We start from the raw sequence: 26433 nt of genomic DNA on the forward strand, positions 1-26433 counted from the left end.
GTGTGTGCGTGTGTGTGTGTGTGTGTGTGTGTGTGTGTGTGTGTGTGTGCGTGTGTGTGTGCGTGTGTGTGTGTGTGTGTGTGTGTGTGTGTGTGTGTGTGTGTGTGTGTGTGTGTGTGTGTGTGTGTCTGTCCGTGTGTGTGCATGTGTGCGCGTGTGCGTGTGTGTACACTTGCTTACCGCCTTGCATCCTCCATTACAGTACCCTTGTCATCCACTTGAATGAACCTCCTCCACCATCCCCCCCTCACCCCCCCCCCCCCCCCTTCAACCCTAGTAGCAGCATCAGCCTCCTTCTTAAAGCACATCACCCCACTCCACCCCACCCCACCCCACCCATCGCCCTCATCCCCTCATCCAGCTGTATGCTCAGTCTCCTGGGATGCCCTTTGATTCATCCTCCTAGTAGTGCATTGTGTCAGGGAAGCAGACAAGGGGTTGGGGCAAGCTGGTCAGTTATCCCAGGCCCAGAGAGAGAGGGGGCCCACTGCAATCTCATGACATAGTATGTATTGGGTCGGAGGGGGGCTGTTTTCAAATGGCTTCGTCTCAGCAAGGGCGCAGCCAAAGCTGTCAGCGCAGCGTCCCTGCATAGTGTAGTAGTTTGGTGTAGTAAACTCATTGTCCTCCTCCCGGTCCAGTCCATTTCTGTGAAGGCATACAGTGGCATAGTGGAAGCTTTTTAAGTAGGAGATGGCATGGCGCCATGCCTGGATGGCACTCCGCTCCTCTCCGCTCTTCTCCTCATGTATAATTTAGGAGCATGTATGAGTAGCGTCCATTATTTATGACTGTAGGGAGGGAGGGGAGGGCGATGGATGCACTCATAAACAGTGCCGCGCCAGATCTCATCTTCAAATTCACACCACCCGGGCCTTTGATATTCAACCCATTTCGTTTACCCCCGGACCCCTGCAATGGTACAGTAATTTGCTGTTGTAGGCTGTTATCGTTACTGTGTCGATGAACGAACGGGGCTGAACAAAGTAGACTGTAATTTTCACAGTACTGCACGATTGGCTAAATAATTGTGAAAATCATTTCAATACCAATGTTGGTAGCAATTATTATGGGTCATAAACTTGCTTGTGTCAGTAAATAGCTTCTGAACATTCCTCCTAAATGAGACAAAGGTCCCATGGCGAGATTTCATTCAACTATAAAAATGATTCATTGCAACCAAGCAATAGAAAAATTGGTCTGCCTTACAGAAGCATTAGCATCAGGGGAAGTTCCTAAAGCAGTTACAGTATAACCGTTGGTGCAGTTTGTGGAGCCTCGTGTGTCTTACCTTACTGAAAACTGCCCAAACACACAGGAAGAGGAACACTGGCCTGTTTCAGCTCTGTGACTCAGAATCATCCAGGTCTGCAGCTCACAAACCACTAATTTGACCACAAAAAAAATCCACAGCGGCACACCATACTGAAGAGGTGAAAGGTCATGAAGAGGCAACCCCTCCTCGCCATTTTTCCTCACCCCTGATGCCACCAGGGGCCGCTTCTGAGCGCCCAAATTCAGTGTGACTATCTATGACTTATGCTAGACCCAGCCACTATGGACCTTATGCCTCTAAGAATCCTGGTCCCAACCTACGTGGACCTTATGACTCTACAATCTCTATCTATCTCTTCTTCCTCTGCCTTCTTGCTATTTCTGCCTCTCCTCTCTACCTCTCCTTTTAAATCCATCTCTAACAATGTTTTTTTTCCATTTGTTAAGCACTTTGAGTTGCATGCCTTGTATGAAAAAGTGCTATACAAATACAATTATTATTATTACTATTATTATTATTATTATTCCTCCCAGTCTTCATTCATTTGCATTTTCCATCCTTGAGCATGTCAATAGATAGAGATTCACAGAATGGATTGAAGGTGGTAATGTATGTGAATTTGTTACTGACGTGTGCATTTTTTTGTGCTGTTTTGTGTTGTTTTCCACAGGGAAGGGGACTGGTGGCTGGCGCGCTCGTTTGCCTCCGGGGAGAGCGGCTATATCCCCAGCAACTACGTGGCGCCGTCCGACTCCATCCAGGCAGAAGAGTAAATACACAGCCCTCTAGTGCAGCATTACCACCTCTCTCTGGATATCTGTCATTCTAGAGCGTTCTGTCTATCATTCTAGAGCATTTTTATATCGTATTAGTGCTTTTTAAAATTATTTTAGAACTATCTATCACTCTAGAGATGTCTTAATCATTCTATTGCTTTCCATCTATCATTCTTGAGAATTCTTTTCTATATATTTTTTTCCATCTATAATTTGAGACCTTACTCACCTTGTACTGTATGTCTCTCACCTGTTCATCTGTCTTCAGAATTTGTGTTTTTACTTTTTTGCACTTTCATATTTCATTCTCCCTAATTCTGCCTTTCTAGTACTCCCTCTCTCCTCTGTTCATCTGTCTTCAGAATCTGTGCCTTTCTTGCTGTTAATGTCTCAAACCCAGATGGGTGACCTCTCCCTTACTGCACTCTCTTTGCACTTTCTGTGTTAGCTAGCTTGCATTATTTCGGTTCACAGTTTCACTTTGTGATTTTTTTTCTTTAATCTTTAATGTCAGTGCATTAGTCTCTGGGCAAATGTTCTTGATGTTCTCTTCATGGAAAAACATGTCTTCACAAACAGTATCTTCACTAAAACTCTTTGTGATGAGATGTTTCAGATAACCCCATATTACACACAGAACAAAACTCGGTAACACTTTACTTAAAGCCCACATTATAAGCGCATTCATAACAAATTATAACGCCCATTATAATTACTTATAATGTATTATGACACTACAGCCATAATGCTTCATGATGCTTTATATTATCAGTTATGAATAACCGTGATAATCTATCTTATAATGCTTTATAAATCCAAGGGTGTCATGAGTGCTCATGACTGGCTATAAACTACAGTCTGTCTGATGGGGCTTATAGTACATTATGAGCACCTATACCCCTCTATGCACAGACCTGGATGATAAACTGTCATAAGGGCTCATAAGATGCTATAATGCTTCATGTGAGTTCATAAGGGGTCAATGTGTGGTCTAAGTAAAGTGAAGTTCATATGGATGCATCTATAATGCACTGTATAATACACATCTATAATGCATCGTTATGTACTATACGCCCCATCAGGCAGCCTGTAGTTTATATCCAGTCACGAGCACTCATAACACCCTTGGATTTATAAAGCATTATAAGATAGATTCATGGTTATTCATAACTGTTAATATAAAGCATCATGAAACATCATGGGTGTAGTCATAATCCTTTGTAAGTAATTATAATGTGCATTATAATTTGTTATAAATGCGCTCATAATGCGCTATAGATATGGGCTTCATAGAAAGTGTTACCCAAAACTCTATTCATGATGGCATGACGATGGATTGATGGTCTACACAAGCCCAGGCATTGCATCTACTCTGTGTTGTTTCAAAACAGTAATAATCTTCAATCTTCAGTTGTTTGCCATTACATAATATGGATATGTGCTTCATGGTTTAATATTTAACAGGATATAAAATGTTGCCTAATTATATAACGACCCCATCCTTTACAATGGTGATTTTTCATGGGAAAACATCAAAGACACATGTATCTTAGGATAAATATTGGTTTATACAAGTGTTTTTGTATGTGCGTGTGTCTGTGTCTGATTCAGAGCCATACGTATGATGTGTGACTACTGTAAAAGTGTGTGTGAGTGTGGCTAAGGTGTGTTGTGCAGAATGAAAATGTCAACCTCTGTTTCAGTTCCTGCTCTGCTCCTCATTGCTTTTCCTGTAGACCTTCCTAACACAGGCCAGTGAACATCTCCTTTCCTGGTCCATCCATAACACTCAGCTCTAAATCTTGTGTTCAATCTTCAATGTCTCAGCAAATAATCCAGGAATGAAGCAAAGAGAGAGCAGAAGTCATGTATATCTGCACTCTTAAAGCTAGTAGAACAAAACTCATTCGTATGTATTCTTCAGTCTAGAGTAGAAGTCATTCATATGTATTCTTAAACCTAGATCATAACTCATTCATATTCTTGAAACACATATGTATTCTTAAACATAGAGTACAAGTCAGTCATACAGTATGTGTTCTTAAACCTAGGTCATAACTCATTCACAGATCTTGAGCCTAGAACACAACTCATTCATTTGTATTGTTATGCCTAGAGCACAACTCATTCATATGCATTCTTAAGCCTAGAGCACAACTCATTTATGTGGAGTCTATTTTGGGCCCTATATATAGGCCTACATAAGAACTGAATGAGTGAGTGATACATGCCAGGCACACATTTGACGACAGGAAGTAGTGGCCAGCTTGGTGCCCAGGGATGTAGTGGTCGGACGCCTTCCTCAATCAAACCACCTTACTCATGATGTTCAACAACGTCCCCAAGTCACATTTTCCATGCTGCTGGGAAATGAAACAGGCCAAGCCATCCCTTTGCCACCAGTTCAGGGCGCCGGCCAGTACAAAACAGCTCACTGAAGATACACAGGGCAACTTTTTGAGAAATGTTTCTGGGCAGTGGCACTATAAGATTTGTTTTTTCACTGTAACACTTTCATCAAGGGAATCTGGAGGGATTTAAAAAAAAAAAAAACTTTTTCCACTAATTGATCCATCGGAAAAATTAGAAGCCCATTATCTTGTTGCTTAGCAGCATTGCTTGAAAAGCTGCCCTGTGTGTTGTCTTAGGTTCTGAGAACAAAAACCCTCTTCACTTTAACTAATACAGCCCAAAAATAACAAGTCAAGTCAACTTTATATATTTGTATTCAGTAGCGCATTTCATATGGTATACATAGACACAGGCATAGACACAGTGTGCCTTTAGGGAAGAGATGAGCTGGCCTCTGTTCTGAAGTGTCTGTGTAGCAAGTGTTGTCTGGTGTATGTGTGTGACATAGTACTGCACTGTATGTGCTTTTTCTTCCTACTCTCCTTCCCAATCCTCTCTTCCCTATCCCTGACACACACACACACACACACACACACACACACACACACACACACACACACACACACACACACACACACACACACACACACACACACACACACACACACACACACACACACACACACACACACACACACACGACACACACAAGACACATACACACACGACACACACAACACACACACACGCTCGCTCGCTCTTTATCTGACTGCACTCTTCACCTTGTCTCACCAGTCTTCTCAGAATGTCTCTGGACAAGAGGTAAGACTGCTGCTTGCTTGGAGCTCACCTCTCTACTGCACTGCACTTGTCTGCCACCCACCACACCGTTCTGTACAGCTTTCTGCTTTTTGGACATCTCTGAATGCCTTGCATGTCCCTATCTCCCTCTCTTTTTCTCTATCTGTCTTTATTTCTTCCCCTCTCTTCTTTTTTCTCTCCTTCCCCTTTGACATCTTTCTCACCCACACAGACACGCCGTTATGGAAAGTGTTCACAGTGTTCTGAGACGTGTTGTTCCTCCTCTTCTGTCTGTCTGTCTGCCAGGTGGTACTTTGGGAAGATCACACGCAGGGACTCCGAGAGGCTCCTGCTCAACCTGGAGAACCGTAGAGGAACCTTCCTCGTGCGCGAGAGCGAAACCACCAAGGGTGAGTACTACAGCAGAGAGGACTGATAAGAAGGAGACGGTTCATAAGGAAATTCTTCCGGAATCAATTATGACGCCGTAAGGTTCTAAGCTGCAGTTACTATGTGGCTGCCATGTCCCTTTAGGAGACTTACAAGGCTTAGCATGAATGAACGGAGTTCAATGGAAAGTCATGCTAATTTAAGAGACTGGACTTGATCCCACTTGGTTGCATTGGTGGCACGTGGTATGCTTTATCTTGGTTTCCATATTGACTACAGTGCATTTGATCTCCACATCTATTCATCCGGACCACTCTCTTTGTCTATTGCACACAAATCATCTCTTTGCACGCACGCACACACTCACAAAGACACAAAGACACAAAGGCATGCACGCACGCACACACACACACACACACACACACACACACACACACACACACACACACACACACACACACACACACACACACACACACACACACACACACACACACACACACACACACACACACACACACACACACAGTATGCACTTATGAAGAGCAAATGTATAATTCAAATGTATTTATTTGTGCAGCTGATTTTGAATCATAGTTGTACACAACTGCATAAAGCCTATAGTACAGTACATCACATAGACCAGTGGTTCCCAACCTTTTTCTTAAGGGACCCATGTTTTTTCTATTGTAAGCTTTGGTGACCCAACCACGCGAGCGCCCGCACGAGACGGAGTCACAAGATGCCCTCCGTTTCCTGCGAAAACTTATTTTAGTTATTTTATTCCTCAATTCGTCTTTGGTCAATGTTTAATGTAGCACTTTCAATTAGTTGCGTCTATGCATTTATTAGTTAAATGCTTTGTCTTTTATTCAACATGGGCTATATATATTTAAAACGAAACCCCTTAAAATCAAGAGGGCTCAGCGACCCCCTGTGGATCTTTGGCGACCCATAAGGGGGGTCCCGACCCATAGGTTGGGAACCACTGTTATAGAGTATTCACACTGTGCCCTCTGCCTCAGAAAATCACAGCCATAACACACTAGCTGGGCTTTAAGTGTTTATCCCAATTAGAAACAGAATAACTTCTCATTCAGAACAAAAATACACCTTGATCGGAAAATAAAACGGTCTGATCCGATTAGCGGTCTGATCCGCTCTCCCTCAGGATATCAGTATTGGATCACTAAAAAGAACACAAAACAACTGACTGGCTCCAAATAGTGCCATTGAACTCTAGTCTTATTCTTGTTTTCTTGTATGGGCTTAGATTATTTGGAAAATGTGTTGTTTCAAATGTTACTTATTACTATATTACTTGTTCCAGTATGTAATTGGTCTTGTCTTACACTCTAATGTACCATATGTCCTGTTAATGTCAGTCCTGCATCCAGTATATCTATGTGCACTGGACAAAGAAAAAACACAATTTTGTCACCTGCTGTGCATATGAGGAAACATCTGGGTTATGTATATAACCCCAGTTCCCTGAGAAGGGACCAGACCTATTACTCATGGGACATGATCGACCTTGGTTGATCCACGAAGCATTTTTTTATATCTTTAATCAAGCCGAATGGCAGATGGCTGTGTCAGTCAAGCTAGGGTTGGCCCACCGGCGGCTATTACTGCACTGACGCCCATCTCACTTCCTCTTTCGCTGCTGAGCCCCTCAGCAGAGACGCCGTGTGCTCAACCTAGTAATAGGTCTGGTCCCTTCTCAGGGAACTGGGGTTATATACATAACCCAGATGTTCCCTATCGCAGGAACTGCGACCTATTACTCATGGGACCGCCTCCAATCCCGCACACGACGTGGCTATGCAGAGGGCACCATTCGGAATACGGTGCAGTGAGGGCCCCGCAACTTCCCAGGGCAGGGCCCCACCACCACCAGAACCACACACACAGTATGCCAACGCCCAGCTATAGGGGAGCGACAGGTAGTGGTGCGACTACACAGAGGCCAAACCTCCCCGTTGCAGCAGTTAACACAGCCCGTGGGGCAGAGGGTCAGCCACCTCCCACATGAAGAATCAAACAAAAGAGTGGAGAAACTCCACCCTGTCGCCCTCCATATGTCAAACACACATCCATCTGTATATGGGCCAAGACAACGACACCCCCCTCGTAGAGTGTGCACACAGACCCACTGGGGGTGCCAAAGGAGTCCTCTGTAGACAAATTCAGTAGCCTCCACCCATACGCGGCTGGAGCTCTGGAGCTGGGGCTGGGGCAGGTAGAGACCCAGTCTCTTTTTGGAGAAGTCAATGAGCAGGGCTTGACTCCACGGCGAGTCGGACAGGACTGGAGCCCAGGTCGAGCGAGCCCTAGGCCTGGCTGGAGCTCTGAAGCTGAAGCTGGGGCCAACCAAATATGCCAACTTAGGCCTGAAGTGGGCCTTACCTCCCGAGGCTGCCTCATGACAAACACATAGCAGAGTGCAGCACCTAAACCCTGTGTGCCATCCAAACACAAGCGGAGGGCACGCACAGGGCAAAGCTCATGTAAATAAACCCCCAAGAACAACCCAATGGGGGGGAGTGAAGAGACCAGCTAAACAAGGAGCTGACATTAGGCATAAGGCTGTGTCCACTGCGGGGTGGGAAAGCCACATTCTGGCGTAACACCACCGCACCATCCTCCGCAGAGAAGCGCGGGCAGGCCGGATGTACCAACAGCGCATGTACAGTATGTCACTGAGGCGCTAGGCCAAGGGACAACTCATCACCAACAATACTGTCTCACATGCCAATTTTTATTCTTTTATTTATTTATTAATTTTATTTTCAATGGCTGAGTTAGGCCTGCAGTGCCGTCATCATCAAAGAGGGCGGTACAGAGGTAACAGGGAATGAGTGGCAGAGAGAGAGACAGGGGAGGAGCAACAAACTGACCCAGGTCGGTAAAACGTAAGAGTGCTCAACCATGTAGGACATGGTAGGGCCCAATAATTATGTTTGAGGGAAAGCAGCTTGACACATGCTGACGAGAGAAGCCCAAACTGGGGGTCCACTCGTGCCCGTAGAATTTTCAGCAGGCCCCATGCCGACAAAGGCCCGGGTGGGGCACGCCATATGCCCATCATGACACGTGTCACCAGGGGATGCGAACACAGAGGTGCACACCCAAACCCAGAATGACATGTTGAGACTGCCGCCACATACAGTGTAATTGTCAAGGCTGCCATCGCTTGGTCCAAAAGATGCCGGGGAAAGCCAAGAGTGCCGGCAACAGGACACTAAAAGGAGTCGGGCCCCAGGTAGCGCATCACACCAACAAACATGTCACGCCAGCGCAGAAAGCAGGAGGGCAGACAGAGCCCTGGAATTCTGGAGAGCCCCTGCCACCTCACCAGACAGGCCGACATCCGATAGTTACAGCCTCTCCGAGGCCAGGCCACTTGCTGACCGTGGCCATGCTATCTCCCTGTCGACCAGCCTCAGTAGGTCCTAGCACAGTGGGATCACCTATGGCGGGCCCACTGCCAAACAGCAGAAATCGAGAAAGCATGACTGGGCAGCTCCAGCTGGAGCCACCAGAATACACATAATCCTCATGCACCCTGGCCAGGAGCAAAGGGAGAAGGACAGTTGGGGAAACCATAAAGTGTCCCAAGGTCCAGGGCTATGCCAAGGCAGCCACTCCCCAGGGACGATTATCCCCCTGGGAAAGCTCACAAAGGGCAATGCACAGTTAGCCATATCACAAACGGGTCGATGTTGGCCCTGCCAACTGAGATCAGAATGCTCTCCCCCACCTTTGTACGCAGAAGCCATGCTGCTGCATGAAGGTAGCCCCTGAAAGCAATGCCACATAGAACAGGAGCAGGGAATGTACTCCATCGTGCACGGTGATGCATGCCAGTGATGTTCAACCTATGGGCCGGGGCCCATTGGGGGCCCTGAAGGTGTACCAAGTGGGCCTTGAAATAATATTCCAAAAACCACCATCACATTATGGTGTGTGTTGCTGCTGATTTATGTGAGTTTTATTTGTATTCGGGTCCGAGGTGGGCCCCGAACCTTTGTGACAATTTCGAGTGGGCCCCAAGTTGGGAAAGGTTGGGAACCCCTGATGCATGTAATCGCCAAAGTGTCGTCTGATCCAACCTACACAGGAAGGGGCGAAAGCCTAGCAGCACTGTGAGGAGCCCAAACACCTTGACATGTAGTTTGGCTTGGCTGGCGGGCCAAAAGCCATTGACCACCATGCTGTGACCGATCCGTGGTGGATGCATAAGGTGCCATGGTTAACCGGCCCCCCAACACACTGACAAGCACTCAGGGGTCTACCAAACCCCTGTGCCTGTCCCTGCTTGGGTAGAAATACTGAGAAGTGCGTCAGACCCGAAAAAGCCCCAGTCACAATAAGCACATTGGCAAGGGCACCACTGCCGCGCCAAGCATGCCCAATAACTACAGGGACAACTGTGTTGTCCCCGGCCAACCCAGGGAGAACAGGCTGAGTGACATCAGTAAACTGTTCATGCACTCCAGGTACAGTAGGGAATGCGGGCCCTTAGAAATAGGGGCGAGTCAGACTGAGGAATACAACCGGCTGGGCCAGGAGAAGAAACCTCTGAATGACTCATAATAATAAGTAATATTATGATTAGCTCGGCCATCATAATAATAATAATTGTTATCATTATATTATTATTATTGGTATTACCATTCTTGTAATTATTATTATCATTAATAATAATAATAAATCCCGACCTCTCCCAATGGGTCAATGATGGCATAAAGAGAGGTGGACGGTCTGGGCTGTAACACCGCTATAACAGGCAATACCAAGCACGTGAACACGCACGAGAGAGAGAGCGAGCGAGCGCGCCGAGCTCCACTCCAAAGCATGACTAGAACTCCTAGGATGCAAACGCAGAAAGACCTGTGTCTGACATGGTTGGGTATATATGTGAAATGGGCAGACGTCAGATCCATAATGACGACCCAGTCATTAATTGGCAAGTACACTCGACGAAAATGCGCATGTGGAGTGGACACAGAACAGAGCAGTCCCCGATGCAAGACCACAAGGCAAGACAGAGGCTGGCGTGAAAACCCATGTGCGTGAATGACAGCAAAATAGGCAGCTGGCATAAAGTAGCCCCCGTTGCGCAGCCACCAGACATCTGGAGAGCGCACACGGAGACGGGGCGAACCCAATTACGCACGCATTGCCATTGAACCAGTACAGAATGTAAGGCCCCAGTGTCAATGCAAAACGCAGGAATATCCTGCGTCGGACAAGAACAGACATAGTGCGCCAGGCAGACGTCAGTATCAAGAAATATAATACAACACAGAACCGGGCGAATGCACCCGACAAAACGATGTGGAGTGAGCATTCTACATTCCCGAGATTTCAGTCACTTTATTTACCCTCAGAGGGAAAACAAGTATAACTTTACCCGGTATGCCGTAAATTGAGGCTCGGGCACCAGCTTTCGGTCGTGTTAACAATTGTAAATAGTATTGCTAGCCAGTAGTCGAAGCAAAACCATTGCGCGCTCCCGCGCGTCGTTATCTGCCTGGCCAAGCTGTGTATGAAGCCCGTCCAGTGGGCGCAAGAGCCAGACACGGAGATAAGCGCGCGAACAGTGCGCGCCTCGTCTCGTGGCTGTACACAAAACGCAGGGAGTTCTCCCCTGTGCCAACCCCATAACAGTAGCACGACCCTCCTTATAGCAGAATGAGAGCGCGTTATAAGTCTGGTTTCCCGTTGCAGAGGCCCACGAGAGCGCTGCGAGGGTTACTTTTACTTTATTTAAATTAATTAATTAATTCAGACCTGTGCCAAGGTGAAGCGCTGCGTCTCCACTCCCTTTATAGCCGAGATTAGGGAGGGAGAAATGTTTGGATGTCCTGCACAGAGGCTCCTCAGAGCGGCAGTGCAAGATAGGTAGCCTACCTTTAAGGCATTCACAGATAGTCGTGCAATCACAGACCGTACATGGGGGGAGAACAACATTTTATTTCACAACTGACCATCAGAAGGGACCGTGCAAACCATCAGTGTGCAAACAGATCAATTTGTTTATTTGATGTGTACATGACATGTGTTCGGGCAACATTGGGCGAACCAGGTGCTTACGTGAACATACAGTGGGTCACAAGTGTGTGGCACTGGGTGTGTCCTTACGGTGTACTACGGGGACCATGGGACAAAACGTGCCAGTGATCCCACATACAGTGGAGGTCGGCGTAATCCAGCTTGTTGGTAGACGTCCCCTGCGACAAAGCCCCGGGCTGCTACTCACAGGGCTAGCATAGGTCCGAGTCTAATCGGCCTACGAGCCCAACTTACCTGTGTCAACACTTCCATGCGCCCAGTAGGCTACAAGCAGTCAAATCACCCGTCAGAGCCATGCTACAGGGCGGGGGAGAGGCTAAAAGCCTAACTGAGCTAGCAGCGCGCGCCATGGGCTAGAAGGGGGTACACAAGCCGGTCAGGGAGGGGTCGGAACTCAGGGGCTCGAGGAGCTAGCTGGCTAACCGGCAGGTTAACACGCTCGACTGGCCTAGCAGACGGGTAGAGACGGCGTCTGCATTGAGGATAATTCCGTTGCTGAGACGCTCTCTCAGCGTGCCTAGGGGAACGCAGACCAAACACGAAACAGGGTCCTTCCCTTTGGGAAAGCGGCTGTATCGTGTTCTCCCCTCAGGGAGGCGCGTGCGACCCAAGGCCCCCTCCATAGATGTTCGTATCTCGAGGACATCTGAAAATCCTGTAAATAAAAACATCTGAAACGACAGAGAAAACAAGTTAAGAATCGCGTGGGCACTCTTAGCTGGCGTACACCGGCTATTACGAGTAATACGCCACACGGAAATTCATTAACAAATAGCAACATTGTATATTTTAACAATGTCGTAACAGTGATACTTTACGTGGACCTTTCCCGGCGAAGCAAGAAAAGAGGAAGTGAGATGGGCGTCAGTGCAGTAATAGCCGCCGCCGGTGGGCGGACCCTAGCTTGACTGACACAGCCATCTGCCATTCGGCTTGATTAAAGATATAAAAAAATGCTTCGTGGATCAACCAAGGTCGATCATGTCCCATGAGTAATAGGTCGCAGTTCCTGCGATAGGGAACTGTCAATAAAGCCAACCTCACCTGATGAGTGCCATTTGACTCGGCCAGGTGAAGGGGGGGAGCAGTGATCGGGCACAAACTGTGTATGGCCCATCCCTCAATTTGTATGACCTATGCAGTATGCATATAAAGAAACTGACAAAAAAAGCTAACTTGACTTGAATTGTGACATTCTACTTAGCCCAGGTGCAAAGGGGGAAGCAAGGATCGGGTGCTACAGTAACTGTGTGCATTTGGCCCATCCCTGACGGAGCTTACAGCTTCGAGTCTTTATTATCACCTTTCAATGCAGAAGTGCTCCCATGAATTGAGGAACTGACCAGCTGACCACAGACTGAGGAAGCAGCCCTTTAGCCCCAATCTCTAAAGCTGAACGCTGAGCAAGGCCTGCCAGAGCAACACATTCACATGGTCTTGATTACAAGCACAGAGTCTCATGGACATACACTCTTTGGCACGTGTGTATGTGTGTGTGTGCGTGCGTGTGTGTGCGTATGTGTGTGTGTGTGTGTGTGTGTGTGTGTGTGTGTGTGTGTGTGTGTGTGTGTGTGTGTGTGTGTGTGTGTGTGTGTGTGTGTGTGTGTGTGCGTGCGTGTGTGTGTGTGTGTGTGTGTGTGTGTGTGTGTGTGTGTGTGTGTGTGTGTGTGTGTGTGTGTGTGTGTGTGTGTGTGTGTTGGGTGGGTGTGGGTGGGTGTGTTGGTGGTTGGGGTTATGTGATTGACTATGAGTAACACCCCCCACCCACCCACACATAAACAGTTAAATAGCCAAGGACAAGAAGGAGCAATGATATTTAAATCTGACCCCAAATGGCACAGTGTGTGTGTGCGTGTGCGTGTGTGCGCGCATATGCGTATGCGTGTGTGTGTGTGTGTGTGTGTGTGTGTGTGTGTGTGTGTGTGTGTGTGTGTGTGTGTGTGTGTGTGTGTGTGTGTGTGTGTGTGTGTGTGTGTGTGTGTGTGTGTGTGCTTTCGTCTGTGGTGAACCTGGTAGGGGGCTGGGTGGGATTGGGGTCTTTAGCTGCAGGGAAGAGGGAAGTAGGTCAGTATGTAGCCAAGACGACATGACCAAAGGCTATAAAGCTGTGTGTGTGCGCCCATGTGCGTCACTGTGTGTGTGTGTGTGTGTGTGTGTGTGTGTGTGTGTGTGTGTGTGTGTGTGTGTGTGTGTGTGTGTGTGTGTGTGTGTGTGTGTGTGTGTGTGTGTGTGCCCATGTGCGTCACTGTGTGTGTGTGTGTACTTCTGTGTGTTTTTGCCTCTGTACATGCGTCTGTGCGTGCCCGTGTGTGTGTGTGTGTGCCACTCTGTTGCGTTGCATCTGCTATGTGGTCACAACTGTATGGCTGCCCATGTGACTGGACAGGTGAACATAATGTATCGTCATAGTGCCACCTAGTGTTTGTAGGCTGTTATGGCATGCTGTGCTTCTGAAAGTGCCTGGATAGAATTGGCAAGGTTTCCCCAAGCACTTTGGCATTATGGCCTCTACAAACATATTTATTTTCAGAGCGATCATGCCATATTTCATATGAAACTGAGGCACATGGTCTTTCCAGTGTCAATATTTATGTGTCTGATTCTGCCTAACCCCCGATTCACCTCGACTAACAAGTGTTCTGCGGCAAACACTGTTTGGGTAACACCTGAGTCAAGCTCTTAGCAGCATTTGTGGTATCCCAGTCACTCCGTTTCGATCAATATTACTAGGCTGACAGACTTGTTGATGTTGGTACATATAAAAACTTGGGTGAACGCCGGTTCACGTCGGTATGCAAGCTTACAAAATCTTTTTTTTTGTAATATTTTTAGGGGTTTTTATGCCTTTATTTGATAGGACAGTCTGAGATGGTGACAGGAAGCAAGTGGGACAGAGAGACAGGGTGGGATCGGGAAATGACCCCGGCCGGACTCAAACCGGGATCCCCATGGGCATGCAAGCCCAAATAGTGAAAGCCCATTGGGAAACTCCAACTCCCATTGTCATTGTGACACAGCACTCCACAGCACACAAGTGAACACTGCACACTGCACACAACGAAATTGCATTTTATGCCTCACCCGTGCAAGGGGGCAGCCCTCAGTGGCGCCCCATGGGGAGCAGTGCGGCGGGACGGTACCATGCTCAGGGTACCTCAGTCATGGAGGAGGATGGGGGAGAGCACTGGTTGATTACTCCCCCCACCAGCCTGGCGGGTCGGGAGTCGAACCGGCAACCTCTGGGATGCAAGTCTGACGCCCTAACCGCTCACCCATGACTGCCCATGTCCAAATGTGGGGGGCTTAGCGCGCTGCGCCACAGCGCCCCCCAAGTTTACAAATTCTAACGGCTCTGTAAGACTGTGATTGTAAGACAAGACATTTAGACATTGTACTTGAAATTTTCCTTGACGTGTGTGTGTGTGTGTGTGTGTGTGTGTGTGTGTGTGTGTGTGTGTGTGTGTGTGTGTGTGTGTGTGTGTGTGTGTGTGTGTGTGTGTGTGTGTGTGTGTGTGTGTGTGTGTGTGTGCATGCGTGTGCATGTGTCTATCTGCAGGTGCCTACTGTCTGTCAGTGCTAGACTACGACAACACCAAAGGGCTGAATGTGAAGCACTACAAGATCAGGAAGCTGGACAGCGGCGGCTTCTACATCACCTCGCGCACCCAGTTCAGCACACTACAGCAGCTGGTCAACCACTACCGCAGTGAGTGGAGCTTTCTCTCCCTCTGTCTGTCTGTCTGCCTCTCTGTCTGTCTGTCTGTCTGTCTGTCTCTCTCGCTCTCTTTCTCGCTATCTACCTCCATTCCTGCCAACCACTACCGCAGTGAGTGGAGCTTTCTCTCCTTCTGTCTCTCTGTCTGTCTCTCTGTCTGTATGTCTGTCTGGTCAACCACTACCGCAGTGAATGGAGCTTTCTCTCCCTCTGTCTCTCTGTCTGTCTCTCTGTCTGTCTTTCTCTCTCTCTTTCTCGGTATCTACCCCTCCATTCCTGCCAACCTCTACCACAGTGAGTGGATCTTTCTCTCCCTCTGTCTGTCTGTCTGTCTGTCTGTCTGTCTGTCTGTCTCGCTCTCTTTCTCGTTATCTACTTCCATTCCTGCCAACGTACTGTACCTCTCCCTCTCTCTTTCTCTATCCATCCATCATCTTACATACAGTATAGTGAGGTCAAGATGGAGGCCATCATAAATGCAGTCAGGGTCATGGAGCAGTGTGTGTGTGTGTGTGTGTGTTTGTTTGTGTGTGTATGTGTGTGTGTGTGTGTGTGTGTGTGTGTGTGTGCGTGTGTGCGTGTCTGCGTGCGTGCGTGTGTAATATGAATAAAAAGCACAAACTAAGACTCACTTACGGGTCCTTCACTCTCCGTATCCTGCAGAGCATGCGGACGGCCTGTGCCACTGCCTGACGGAGGTGTGTCCGGTGCTGAAGCCTCAGACTCAGGGCCTGGCTCGCGACGCCTGGGAGATCCCACGCGAGTCCCTACGCCTGGACCTCAAACTGGGCCAGGGCTGCTTCGGAGAGGTCTGGATGGGTAAGGTTCCAGTCCCAAATCTCACACAAATGCATTTTAGCCGTGTGCAGGGTCAAAACGTAAAGTTTGATGTACGGCAAGGATGAACCACACACAGAACGAGTTCCCTATTCATCCATTTTTATATTCGTGACATTTTGGGCCATCCTGAAGGCCTGTGGTGGCTCAAAACGTCACAAAAATAAAAATGGATTAAAAGGGAACTCATGGCAGTACTGTGGCTCTAACGGTAGGGCATTCGCCTGCCGGCCGACCCGGGTTCGATTCCAGCCCGGGTCCTTTGCCGAGCCTTCCCCTTCTATCTCTTCCCACTCGCTTCCTACCACCCCTTTACTCTCCTATCATAAAAATAAAGTCAAAAGACCAAAAGAATGTCTTTTTTATTTTGTATTTATTTATTTATTTATTTATTTTAAGAGAGCTCACGACTGGATGGGAATCTGCATTGCTCTGTTTCCCTGAGTGTAGCCCCTTATTTCTACGAGCACCGTGGAAAAGCAGCAAGTCGGGGGGCAGCAGTTTCAGGAATTCTCACCGCAGCAGGACAGGGAGAGTTGAATATACAGTAGAACTGATGTTAACACTTTGATTTAGCTTGACATTTTAAATGTGGTTGTTGTTTTCCAGGCACTTGGAATGGCACTACGCGGGTGGCCATTAAGACCCTGAAGCCGGGCACCATGTCCCCAGAGGCCTTCCTGCAGGAGGCCCAGGTCATGAAGAAGCTGCGGCACGAGAAGCTGGTGCAGCTCTACGCTGTGGTGTCGGAGGAGCCCATCTACATAGTCACAGAGTACATGGGACAAGGTAAGGTGCTGTGAGTGGTGTGGATGCCTTTATCTCTCTGTTGCTTTTTTTTCTCTCTGTGTTTCATTCCCTCACCCTCTCTGGCTTTGTCTCTGTTTCGGTTTCTACCTCCCTCTCTTTCTACCTCTCTCTCTGTCTCTCTCTCTCTCTCTCTCTCTCTCACTCACACATGCACACACACACACACACACACACACACACACACACACACACACACACACACACACACACGCTATACACACACACGCTATATACACACACACACACACACACACACACACACACACACACACACACACACACACACACACACACACACACACAGCACACTCAAACACACAGTTTGACCGATGGCCTATGGATGTGCTTACTTGTTTATATCTTGTCTATGTTATTGTATTTTAATATTTGTTTTACCTGTCCAGGGTCTGCAGATGGAAATTAGCTATATAGCTATAATCTGGCACAAGCCATCTTTTTACTTCTGTAATCAATGTGTATTGTGCATGGTCCCTGTTGAACTAAACTAAATAAACTAAACTACGGTAAACTAAACAGTACTTACATGGGCTGACATTCCAGCTTAGCAGTGTTTTGGGTGTGAACACTACCCTCTAACATTGTCTAGTGCTCAGTGTTTTTCTTTCAGAGAAACGTGCTGTAAGTTGAACAATATTGTACATGTTGTGCCCACTGTGACAACTAGCTGTCAGTGACAGTCATGACAGTCTTTATGGGCCTAAGAGGGACGAGGCTGGCTCTCTCTATCTACAGCAGTGGTTGCCAGCCTATTTTGAATGAACGCCCCCTGGACTTCATCATTAGCCTCCCAACGCCCACTTGACCTCATCATAAGGCTACCAACACCCACCTTAATATTAAAAATTAAATTGCACAGGGGGGGGGGGGGGGGGTCGCTGTGGCGCAGCTAAGCCCCCCACATTTGAGCTTACATTGCCCACGAGGACCCCGGTTCGAATCCGGTTCGAATCTCTCCCGGTCATTTCCTGTCTATTCTCACACTGTCCTGTAATAATAAAGGCAGAAAAGCCCCCCAAAATAATTTAAAAATAAATAAATTGGACTAATACCCCCAATGGTAATAAGGCACTGCCCCTCTAAGCTGTATCTTTCTCAATGTCCCCCGAAGGCTCCCTAATGCCTCCCCTGGGGGGCTGTAGATCCCCTGTTGAGAAACACTAATCTGCACTGATGTGTGTTCTTACAGGAACAGTCCACCCATTGAATAGTGCTGTCCACCCTTTTTTGATTTTCACATATTTGCAGTATTTCCCAGCATTATTCATGAATGTGCATATCATTTTTGTCTATGTGTTTCCATTGCTAGTTTAACAGTAAAGCCAAATTCAGCGTAGCAATGCAAGTCTATGGGGGCAAACAAAACATCATCAAATGTACTTATAAAGTACTTTAAAATGAATGTAAAATAGTGTTTCCCACAGAAATTTTGGAAACTATGGGGGCAGCCGGGATTTTTTTGTCCGGGGGGGGTGTCTTTTCACACGGGCTTTTTATTGGGGGGGGGGGGTTGTATTCGCGCAGTGTAAATGCAAAATGGCAAAACAATGAGTACAGTATGACATTGGCGCATGGAGAAACTATGGGCCTAGGCCTACATTTCAGCCATTTATATTTTGAGAAATAAGGCTACATAATACACATGCAGGGGTCTATGTAATGAAAAAAATAATAAAACAAAATAGTAGCAGAGATAAGAATTTAAGATTACTGTGAAATTGTTAACGCATAAACAAAAAGGGTCTAAGAGGGTAGGCTATGCCTTTTCCCCACACACACATAGGTGTACACATTCTACATGAGGGGTGCTGGTCACAGGGCCAGTTTTTCAAAATTCCTCCCATTAAAAGGGCTGAACAACATATTACACATTTATGTATATTCACATTCATTACACATTCATTTCTATATGCAGCCCGATGTCTCCTCTGCCTTGTCAATGAAGGCCTGTCACCTAACTCATTACAACTGTAAAACAAAGCCTGGGGAGTGTTAGTAAACTCATCCCAACTGTCCCTTCTCTGAAGGTTTTTTTATTGCTCCCAAACCCAAGTTAACTACAACAACTTGACTAGGCTTTTGATCCCTCTGTCTTTCAAGCACTTGTGGTTTTCTCTATAGGATGTATTTACTCCAGGAGGAAAATGCGAAGGAAATCGTAATTCAAATCGTTTTTAACAAAAACGGCAATCGTTAAAAAAAAAAACATTTTCATTTTTCATTTACATTTTCGGAAACTATGGCGGCCAAATTTAAACTATGGCGGGCTGCCATAGTTTTCTCAATGTATGGGAAACACTGTAAAATTCACCAGAGTGCAAAACAGCAATTTAATCCTGTCCTGTGATCATTTGTGGCTTGATGCTCATGCCTCTATTCACTTCCAGTGATTATGCTAAGCTATGCTAATAATTCTGATCCAATACATCTAAGTACTGAGCAAACTGAGAAGAAAATTATATGCACATTCATGAATAATGCTTGGAAATACTGCAAATATGTGAAAGTTAAAAAAAAGGGTGGACTGTTCCTTTAAGGCTGTGTGCTCTCCAGGGTGTATCCTCATGCATGTCTCTCTGCCTACCTCTGCTGCCACAGGGAGTCTGCTGGACTTCCTGAAGGGAGACATGGGCAAGATGCTGCGCCTCCCACAGCTGGTGGACATGGCCTCTCAGGTACTGTACAGTGCTATAAGGCTATACATCTGTGTGTGTGTGTGTGTGTGTGTGTGTGTGCGTGTACGTGTGCATGTGAGCGTGCCTGTGTGCGTGTGTGGGTGCGCTACACAGTCTCACCCCAAGTAGTCAATTTTTGACTACTCAATTTTTGACACCCCAAGACTGCAATTCTTGACATCTTGGGTATTCCTTCCACGTCATATTTCGACTATGTCCTCAAAGGCACCCCTTTTTGGCAGCATAACGTCATTGAGGTTAGGTTTAGGAATAGGTTTAGGGTTAGGCCACATAGTCAAAATGTGACGTGGAAGGAATACCCAAGACGTCAAAAATTGCCGTCTGGTCCAAGGTAGTCAGAAATTGACTACTTGGGGTGAGACTGCGTTGGTGTGTGTGTGTGCGTGTGTGTGAGAACGCGTGCGCGTGCGCGTGTGCGTGTGCGTGTGCGTGTGTGTGTGTGTGCATGCGTACTTATATTTGTGTGTGTGCATGTGAGGTGTGTTTGTGTGTGTGCATGCATACTTGTATTTGTGTGTGTGCATGTGAGGTGTGTGTGTGTTTTTTTGTGTGTGTGCTCATGTGTGTGACGTGTATTTACTGCATAACGTACAGTACAGAAAGTACAGTAAAAGACAGCAAAATCACAGTTGTGCTGTGCTGGCTGTGCCAGTGGCATACCTGTAAGGGAGGAACCCAAACCAGCTTCATCATCAATCATCCTGTGCACTCTGGCACAGACGCCTCTGCGCTCTCTCTGTACACTTATGTGCACCAGTAGTGCAACGTATGTAATATGTGAGCTATACAGTCACATAGACTGCAATAAAGGAAGGAAAGCATTATCAGTCTTTATCAGACTTTCCAACAAGAGAGAAGATGGGCAATTGCTAACCATAGCTATATTTAGTTAGTCATATGTTTTATGTCTGCATTGCATTGTACTATATAGCACATTCAGCTGTTGCTCCTTTTGTATTTTACACATGCTCTCAATATTGTTCCTGTTGTTTCTTTTATAATCATCAATGTGTTTTATTAGCTAGTGATGTTTCACTGATCTTGTGGTTAAATTGTATGTATAGTAAATAGTGTGGTTAAATAATTAATTACTGCACAAATACTAATATATTCATATAGCTAACTTAAATGTACATTTTTCCTTTGGAACGCTGTAATAGCCATTGAAAAGTGACTACCATAGTACACTACTATGACACAGCACTTGGTCATTGCCATTCTGGTAACAGCAAATGTATAACGCTGTGTCTTAATGGGTTAAAAACACAGTATATTTATTTTGTCCTTGTCTCAGATTGCGTCTGGCATGGCGTACGTGGAGAGGATGAACTACGTGCATAGAGACCTGCGCGCCGCCAACATCCTGGTGGGGGACAACATGGTGTGCAAGGTGGCCGACTTCGGACTGGCCCGCCTCATAGAGGACAACGAGTACACTGCCAGGCAGGGTGAGTATGTAGTATGTACAGTACCTTTGGACTGGCCCGCCTCATAGAGGACAACGAGTACACTGCCAGGCAGGGTGAGGGAGACACTTCGAACACTCTCTCTTGAAGTATGTAGTATGTATTATGTAGTATGCACAGTACTTTCGGACTGGCTCGCCTCCTAGAGGACCATGAGTACACCGCCAGGCAGGGTGAGGGACACACTTTGAACACTCTTTCTTTTGTGATTAATGAATAGGGAAGTATGGAGGGATGTAGTATGTGTGATGTAGTATGTGCAGTACCTTTGGGCGAGTACACTGCCAGGCAGGGTGAGTGAGGGAGACCATCAAAAACTCTCTCTCTTGTGATTACTGAATAGGGCAGGATGCAGGCATGTAGTATGTACTGTATTATGTAGATACAGTACCTTCGGACTGGCCCGCCTCATAGAGGACAACGAGTACACTGCCAGGCAGGGTGAGGGAAGGAGACCATCAAACACTCTCTCTTTTGTGGTTACTGAATAGGGAAGTATGCAGGCATGTAGTATGTGTTATGTAGTATGTGCCTTTGGGCGAGTACACTGCCATGCAGGGTGAGGGAGACTTCAGTGCCTAGGTTTTGACTATTCCCCAAAATGAGAAAGCCCAAACAGTAGGCTCCTTGTTGACTTAAATATCCATGTTTTAAAAAAAGACCAAAAATCTTTTATTCTTTGTGATAACGGCAATATCTTTTGACTGCAAAAAAGTCTTCGTCAGGGCCATCATCAGGGTGAATGAGGTCCTCCCAACGCTATCTTTTATGATAAATAAATAGGATGGTTTGCAATCATGTCATCTCTCTCATGATAAATGGATAGGGAGGTAGGTATGTACCAGTAGACATGTACTATGCATTGTGTGATATGCACGTTATGCCTGGAAACAGTTGCCATTTGCATCACATTTTCATTGTACTGATGAAATTCTGGTGAGGTGATATAACAGTTTACAGTACAGTTTGTAGTACCTCTTCTAACCTGTGTGAAATTTCCTGTAATCTACTGTAATATACCATACTAGCACTGTGTAATCATAAATGCAAATCATTGTAGTATACACACTCAAATCGTCTCCGGAAGAAATTGTTTGGGCTTTTACTAGTGGTGTCAACAATAATTGATTCAGCAATGCATCGCAATGCGGGGCAGGTCAATTCAATAATCGATTCAGCAAAGGCCATAATCCATGCGGCATATTTTTAAAGTTTCAATTACTTCTGTGGTCATTTCCAGAGCAAATGAACTTTTCAATTAAATTACAGCACTCATTGAAAACTGAAGGACTAATATGCACAACAGCCAATAAAATGTTCAGTATCTGACTGCTTTGTATTGCCTAATTACTGATGAAAAATTTCCCTTGCTTTCAGCAGAGATGTAATGCATTGCAATGTATCGTAGAATCGGACTGAATCGATTTGAATCTAATCGTTACCACCTGAATCGTAATCGAATCGAATTGTAAGGTCAGTGCCAATACACATCACTAGCTTTTACACCATTATTGTTCAGAGGGAGAGAGATCTGGAAATGATCAGGTTGGAATTGAATCCCTGTCCCCTGACACCTGTATTGGTACATTACCTTAGTCCACTGAGCCACGCCGTGGCACCTCCAGCATTTACATGTAGTTCTAATGTGCATTCCAATATGCACACTCCCGTCCTCCACTTATGCTTGTGGCCTCATCCAGCCTCCTGATCCTGCCTCCGTGGAGAAAGCAACAACGTTTCCCCGCTGTCAGCCTAGCCACAACAACTTTTAGGGGAATGTTCTTCATTCACAATCCCATTTCCAAATGAGAATATGACATTAATCATTTTCTGTCGTCCGTGACATCATGAAGTCACAAGCAGGCGAGTGAGCAAAGGAGGACAGAAGTCCGCATATTGGAATCCACTCCTAATGTTTTCTCTCCCACCCCACACACAGGAGCCAAGTTCCCCATCAAGTGGACCGCTCCTGAGGCAGCTCTCTATGGGAAGTTCACCATCAAGTCAGACGTCTGGTCCTTCGGGGTGCTGCTGACTGAACTGGCTACCAAGGGCAGAGTGCCCTACCCAGGTACGGTACATGCTCCTTTCCTCCCCTAAACCAGTGTTTCCCAACCAGGGGTACGTGTACCACTAGGGTATGCGAGCACACTTCAGGGGGGAAAATGTTATAATAACAAATATATGGAGGGTAGTCACATTGGGATAGAAGAACAGATATAGAGCATGAGTCATCATATGACATAATTGAGTAGACCCATGATATCCTGTAAAGGGCTGAGTGTCCTACACATACAGTACGTACGTACCCATACATACTGTTGTTGTCCCTCAGTCTTCCTCCTTCCCCCCACTTGTCTTGACCTGTCACCTGGCTGGGGTCACCTTCACTGCTAGGGTATGGTCCCAACTGGTGCTTTTTCTAAAAAGAAGTTGTTGACTGGACATTTCTTTTCTACGATGGAAAAAAAACAAAGCTGTTTCTGCCTTGAATTCAGCTGATAATGTTTTTTAATCGCCCATTCTAGAGTATTGCCATATGGCATCCAAGCAGGCTTCTGTCCATAGACAATAATGTATTGTCTTAATAGCGAGAAGCAGGCCATTTCGGGTCAAGACAAAGCAGGTGCACAAGACCCATACAGTGCACCTTCAGTCCAAATATGCATGTCTGAATATGTGTCTATTCTTGCACACCTACTGTAGTCATGGTGGACCATGAGGTGCGGGACCAGTTTGTGCGGGGCAAATAATAGTATAATAGAATTTATTAGGTTATAAGCGTATATATTTATAGTATTATAGTATACTGCGTGTTGTTGGTGTAGTGCAAGGCTACTACAGCTTACCTTGTGTCTGTCTGTCTGACTGTGAGTTTAACGTTGCTCTTGTATGCACTGTATGTGGCAGGCATGGTGAACCGTGAGGTGTTGGAGCAGGTGGAGCGTGACTAATAATCGGATACTAGTACTAGTTTATAATAGTATATGTGTGTAACGTTGCTCTTGTACGCACTGTATGTTGCAGGCATGGCGAACCGTGAGGTGCTAATAACAGCATAATGGGACTAGTTGATAATAGTATAAATGTAATGTTGCTCTTTTACACATTATGTGGCAGGCATGGTGAACCGTGAGGTGTTGGAGCAGGTGGAGTGTGACTAATAATTGGATAATAGTACTAGTTTATAGTAGTATATGTGTGTAACGTTGCTCTTGTATGCACTGTATGCTCTGTAGAAAAGTGCGTTTTACATGTTAGACGGTGGGCTAGATTTCGTAGCTCCTTTAGAAAATGAGTTTCGTTCTCACTCTCGAGTGGCAACTTGATTTTTCTAATATGACCTCCTGACAATATGTAAAGCAATATTCTGGTTGTTGCCACGCTGAAAAGTTGCACGTTGATCTTAAAAAATAACGAAAATAAAAAAGACTGGGGGTGACGTCACATAATGCACAGTCAATGGGAAGTCTCCGCCCCTCAAAGTTGAAAAGGGAATATTTATCCGCATATCGGGCTTTTTTCATAGGCAGATAATTCACCTAATCATTGAAACAACGTAGGCATTTCATTCCTGACCATTTTCCTGTTACTGGAAAAAATAACACAGCTTGCATTTCTTTACTGACACGTAGTTTTTTGGCGAATTGATCTACCCCCGTCACCTCATTGCTCTATTGCTTTGAGGGAACAGATCTGTCATCTTTTTGACATTTATCTCTCGTTGCCCAATGATGGTCAGACAGTCGAACACTAACAGCGAAAAAGAGCACTCCTGAAAGTTTGAGAAAAATATTTTTTTTGCATGTACACAACAAGTGAGCCCACTTACCCCCCAACTTGTCACTTTTTGCCATGAAATCTGACAGTTCCGGGAAGCATGCACGCGCTAGCTGTATTCTGCCTCGTTGACTTTGCATTGACGTGACGTCACTCGGTCGGCTAGTTTTTGTTGTCATTTTTATAAATCAATAGGCAAGTTTTGAGGATGGCAACAGCCAAAATATTGATTAATGGGTTGTCAGGGGGTTATATAAGCAAAAATAAAGTTGCCACTCGTTAACACCAACGAACTGACAAGATATGAGACTGGGCCCACCACCTATGTGGATTGTGGAGAAGTTTCATGCAAGACAATTTTTTATGCAAACAGACAATAAAGTTTATCTTATCTTATCTTATCTTATCTTATCTTATCTTATCTTATCTTATCTTATCTTATCTTATGTGGCAGGCATGGTGAACCATGAGGTACTAATAATAGCATAATAGGACTCTGCATAGTATATGTGTGTAACGTTGCTCTTTTACACACTATGTCACAGGCATGGTGAACCGTGAGGTGTTGGACCAGGTTGAGTCTAGTTAGGTCTAGTTGATAGTACAGTAGTATATGTGTGTAACGTTGCTCTTGTATGCACTATATGTCACAGGCATGGTGAACCGTGAGGTGCTGGACCAGGTGGAGCGTGGCTACCGCATGCCGTGCCCGGCCGAGTGCCCCGAGTCCATGCACGACCTGATGCTGCAGTGCTGGCGCAAGGAGCCCGAGGAGAGGCCCACCTTCGAGTACCTGCAGGGCTTCCTGGAAGACTACTTCACCTCCACCGAGCCCCAGTACCAACCTGGGGAGAACCTCTAAGACACGAGAAGAACCCACCACCCCAACGCCCATCCATGTGTACAGAAGGGAGAACCTCTAGACAAGGAAACGCCACCAATGTTCAGACGCGTGCTGTGGGAGTGCAGAAGTGCTGGTTTTTGAGACGGATTTTTGTTGTTTTTTTTAAGTGTGTATCTGCCACAGTTTTTGTTTTTATTTGAAGTGTGTGTCTATCTAACCTCCTCGCCCACGCCACCCCAGCGTCCACGCACATCCACTGGGAGGAGAACCTCTAGAGAAGGAACCACCCCAGTGCTCACTCATGTGTGCTGGAGGTTTCAACTGAGAAAGTGCTGGTTTTGGACTCACCGTTTGTTTGTTTTTTTTGTTTTTTTATTTCATTTTTTTATGTCTATCTGTCTGACCCCAACATCCCAACATCCCTCATGTGTAACAAGGGGGAGAACCTTATTAAGACACGGAACCTCCCTGATGCTCACTGCTAGGGGTTCCGTGCTGGCTTTATTTTTATTTTGAAAGTGGGTATCTTGTTGACGTTGGCCCCCCTTCCAGCCCAATTACAATGCCCACCCTGCCCTCTCACACTGTTTG

General features: G+C 46.2%; 1 protein-coding gene across 2 annotated transcripts in view; it reads left to right on the top strand.

Moving 5' to 3' along the window:
- Positions 1-26433, top strand: part of src (v-src avian sarcoma (Schmidt-Ruppin A-2) viral oncogene homolog) — a 92624-nt gene that overhangs the window by 62467 nt on the left and 3724 nt on the right. The window contains exons 4-12 of one of the 2 annotated variants that reach the window (XM_063209297.1): positions 1947-2045; positions 5512-5615; positions 15233-15382; positions 16055-16210; positions 16838-17017; positions 19655-19731; positions 21047-21200; positions 23158-23289; positions 24129-24245. In XM_063209297.1, coding sequence (XP_063065367.1) covers positions 1947-2045; positions 5512-5615; positions 15233-15382; positions 16055-16210; positions 16838-17017; positions 19655-19731; positions 21047-21200; positions 23158-23289; positions 24129-24172 — 1096 coding nt within the window. In that variant the 3' untranslated portion in view covers positions 24173-24245. Of the gene's footprint in view, positions 1-1946; positions 2046-5511; positions 5616-15232; positions 15383-16054; positions 16211-16837; positions 17018-19654; positions 19732-21046; positions 21201-23157; positions 23290-24128; positions 24246-25651 lie in introns of those variants that run through there. The other variant, XM_063209296.1, reaches the window with a different exon arrangement.

The sequence above is a fragment of the Engraulis encrasicolus genome, chromosome 10, assembly GCF_034702125.1.
Source record: "Engraulis encrasicolus isolate BLACKSEA-1 chromosome 10, IST_EnEncr_1.0, whole genome shotgun sequence".
Taxonomy (NCBI): domain Eukaryota; kingdom Metazoa; phylum Chordata; class Actinopteri; order Clupeiformes; family Engraulidae; genus Engraulis; species Engraulis encrasicolus.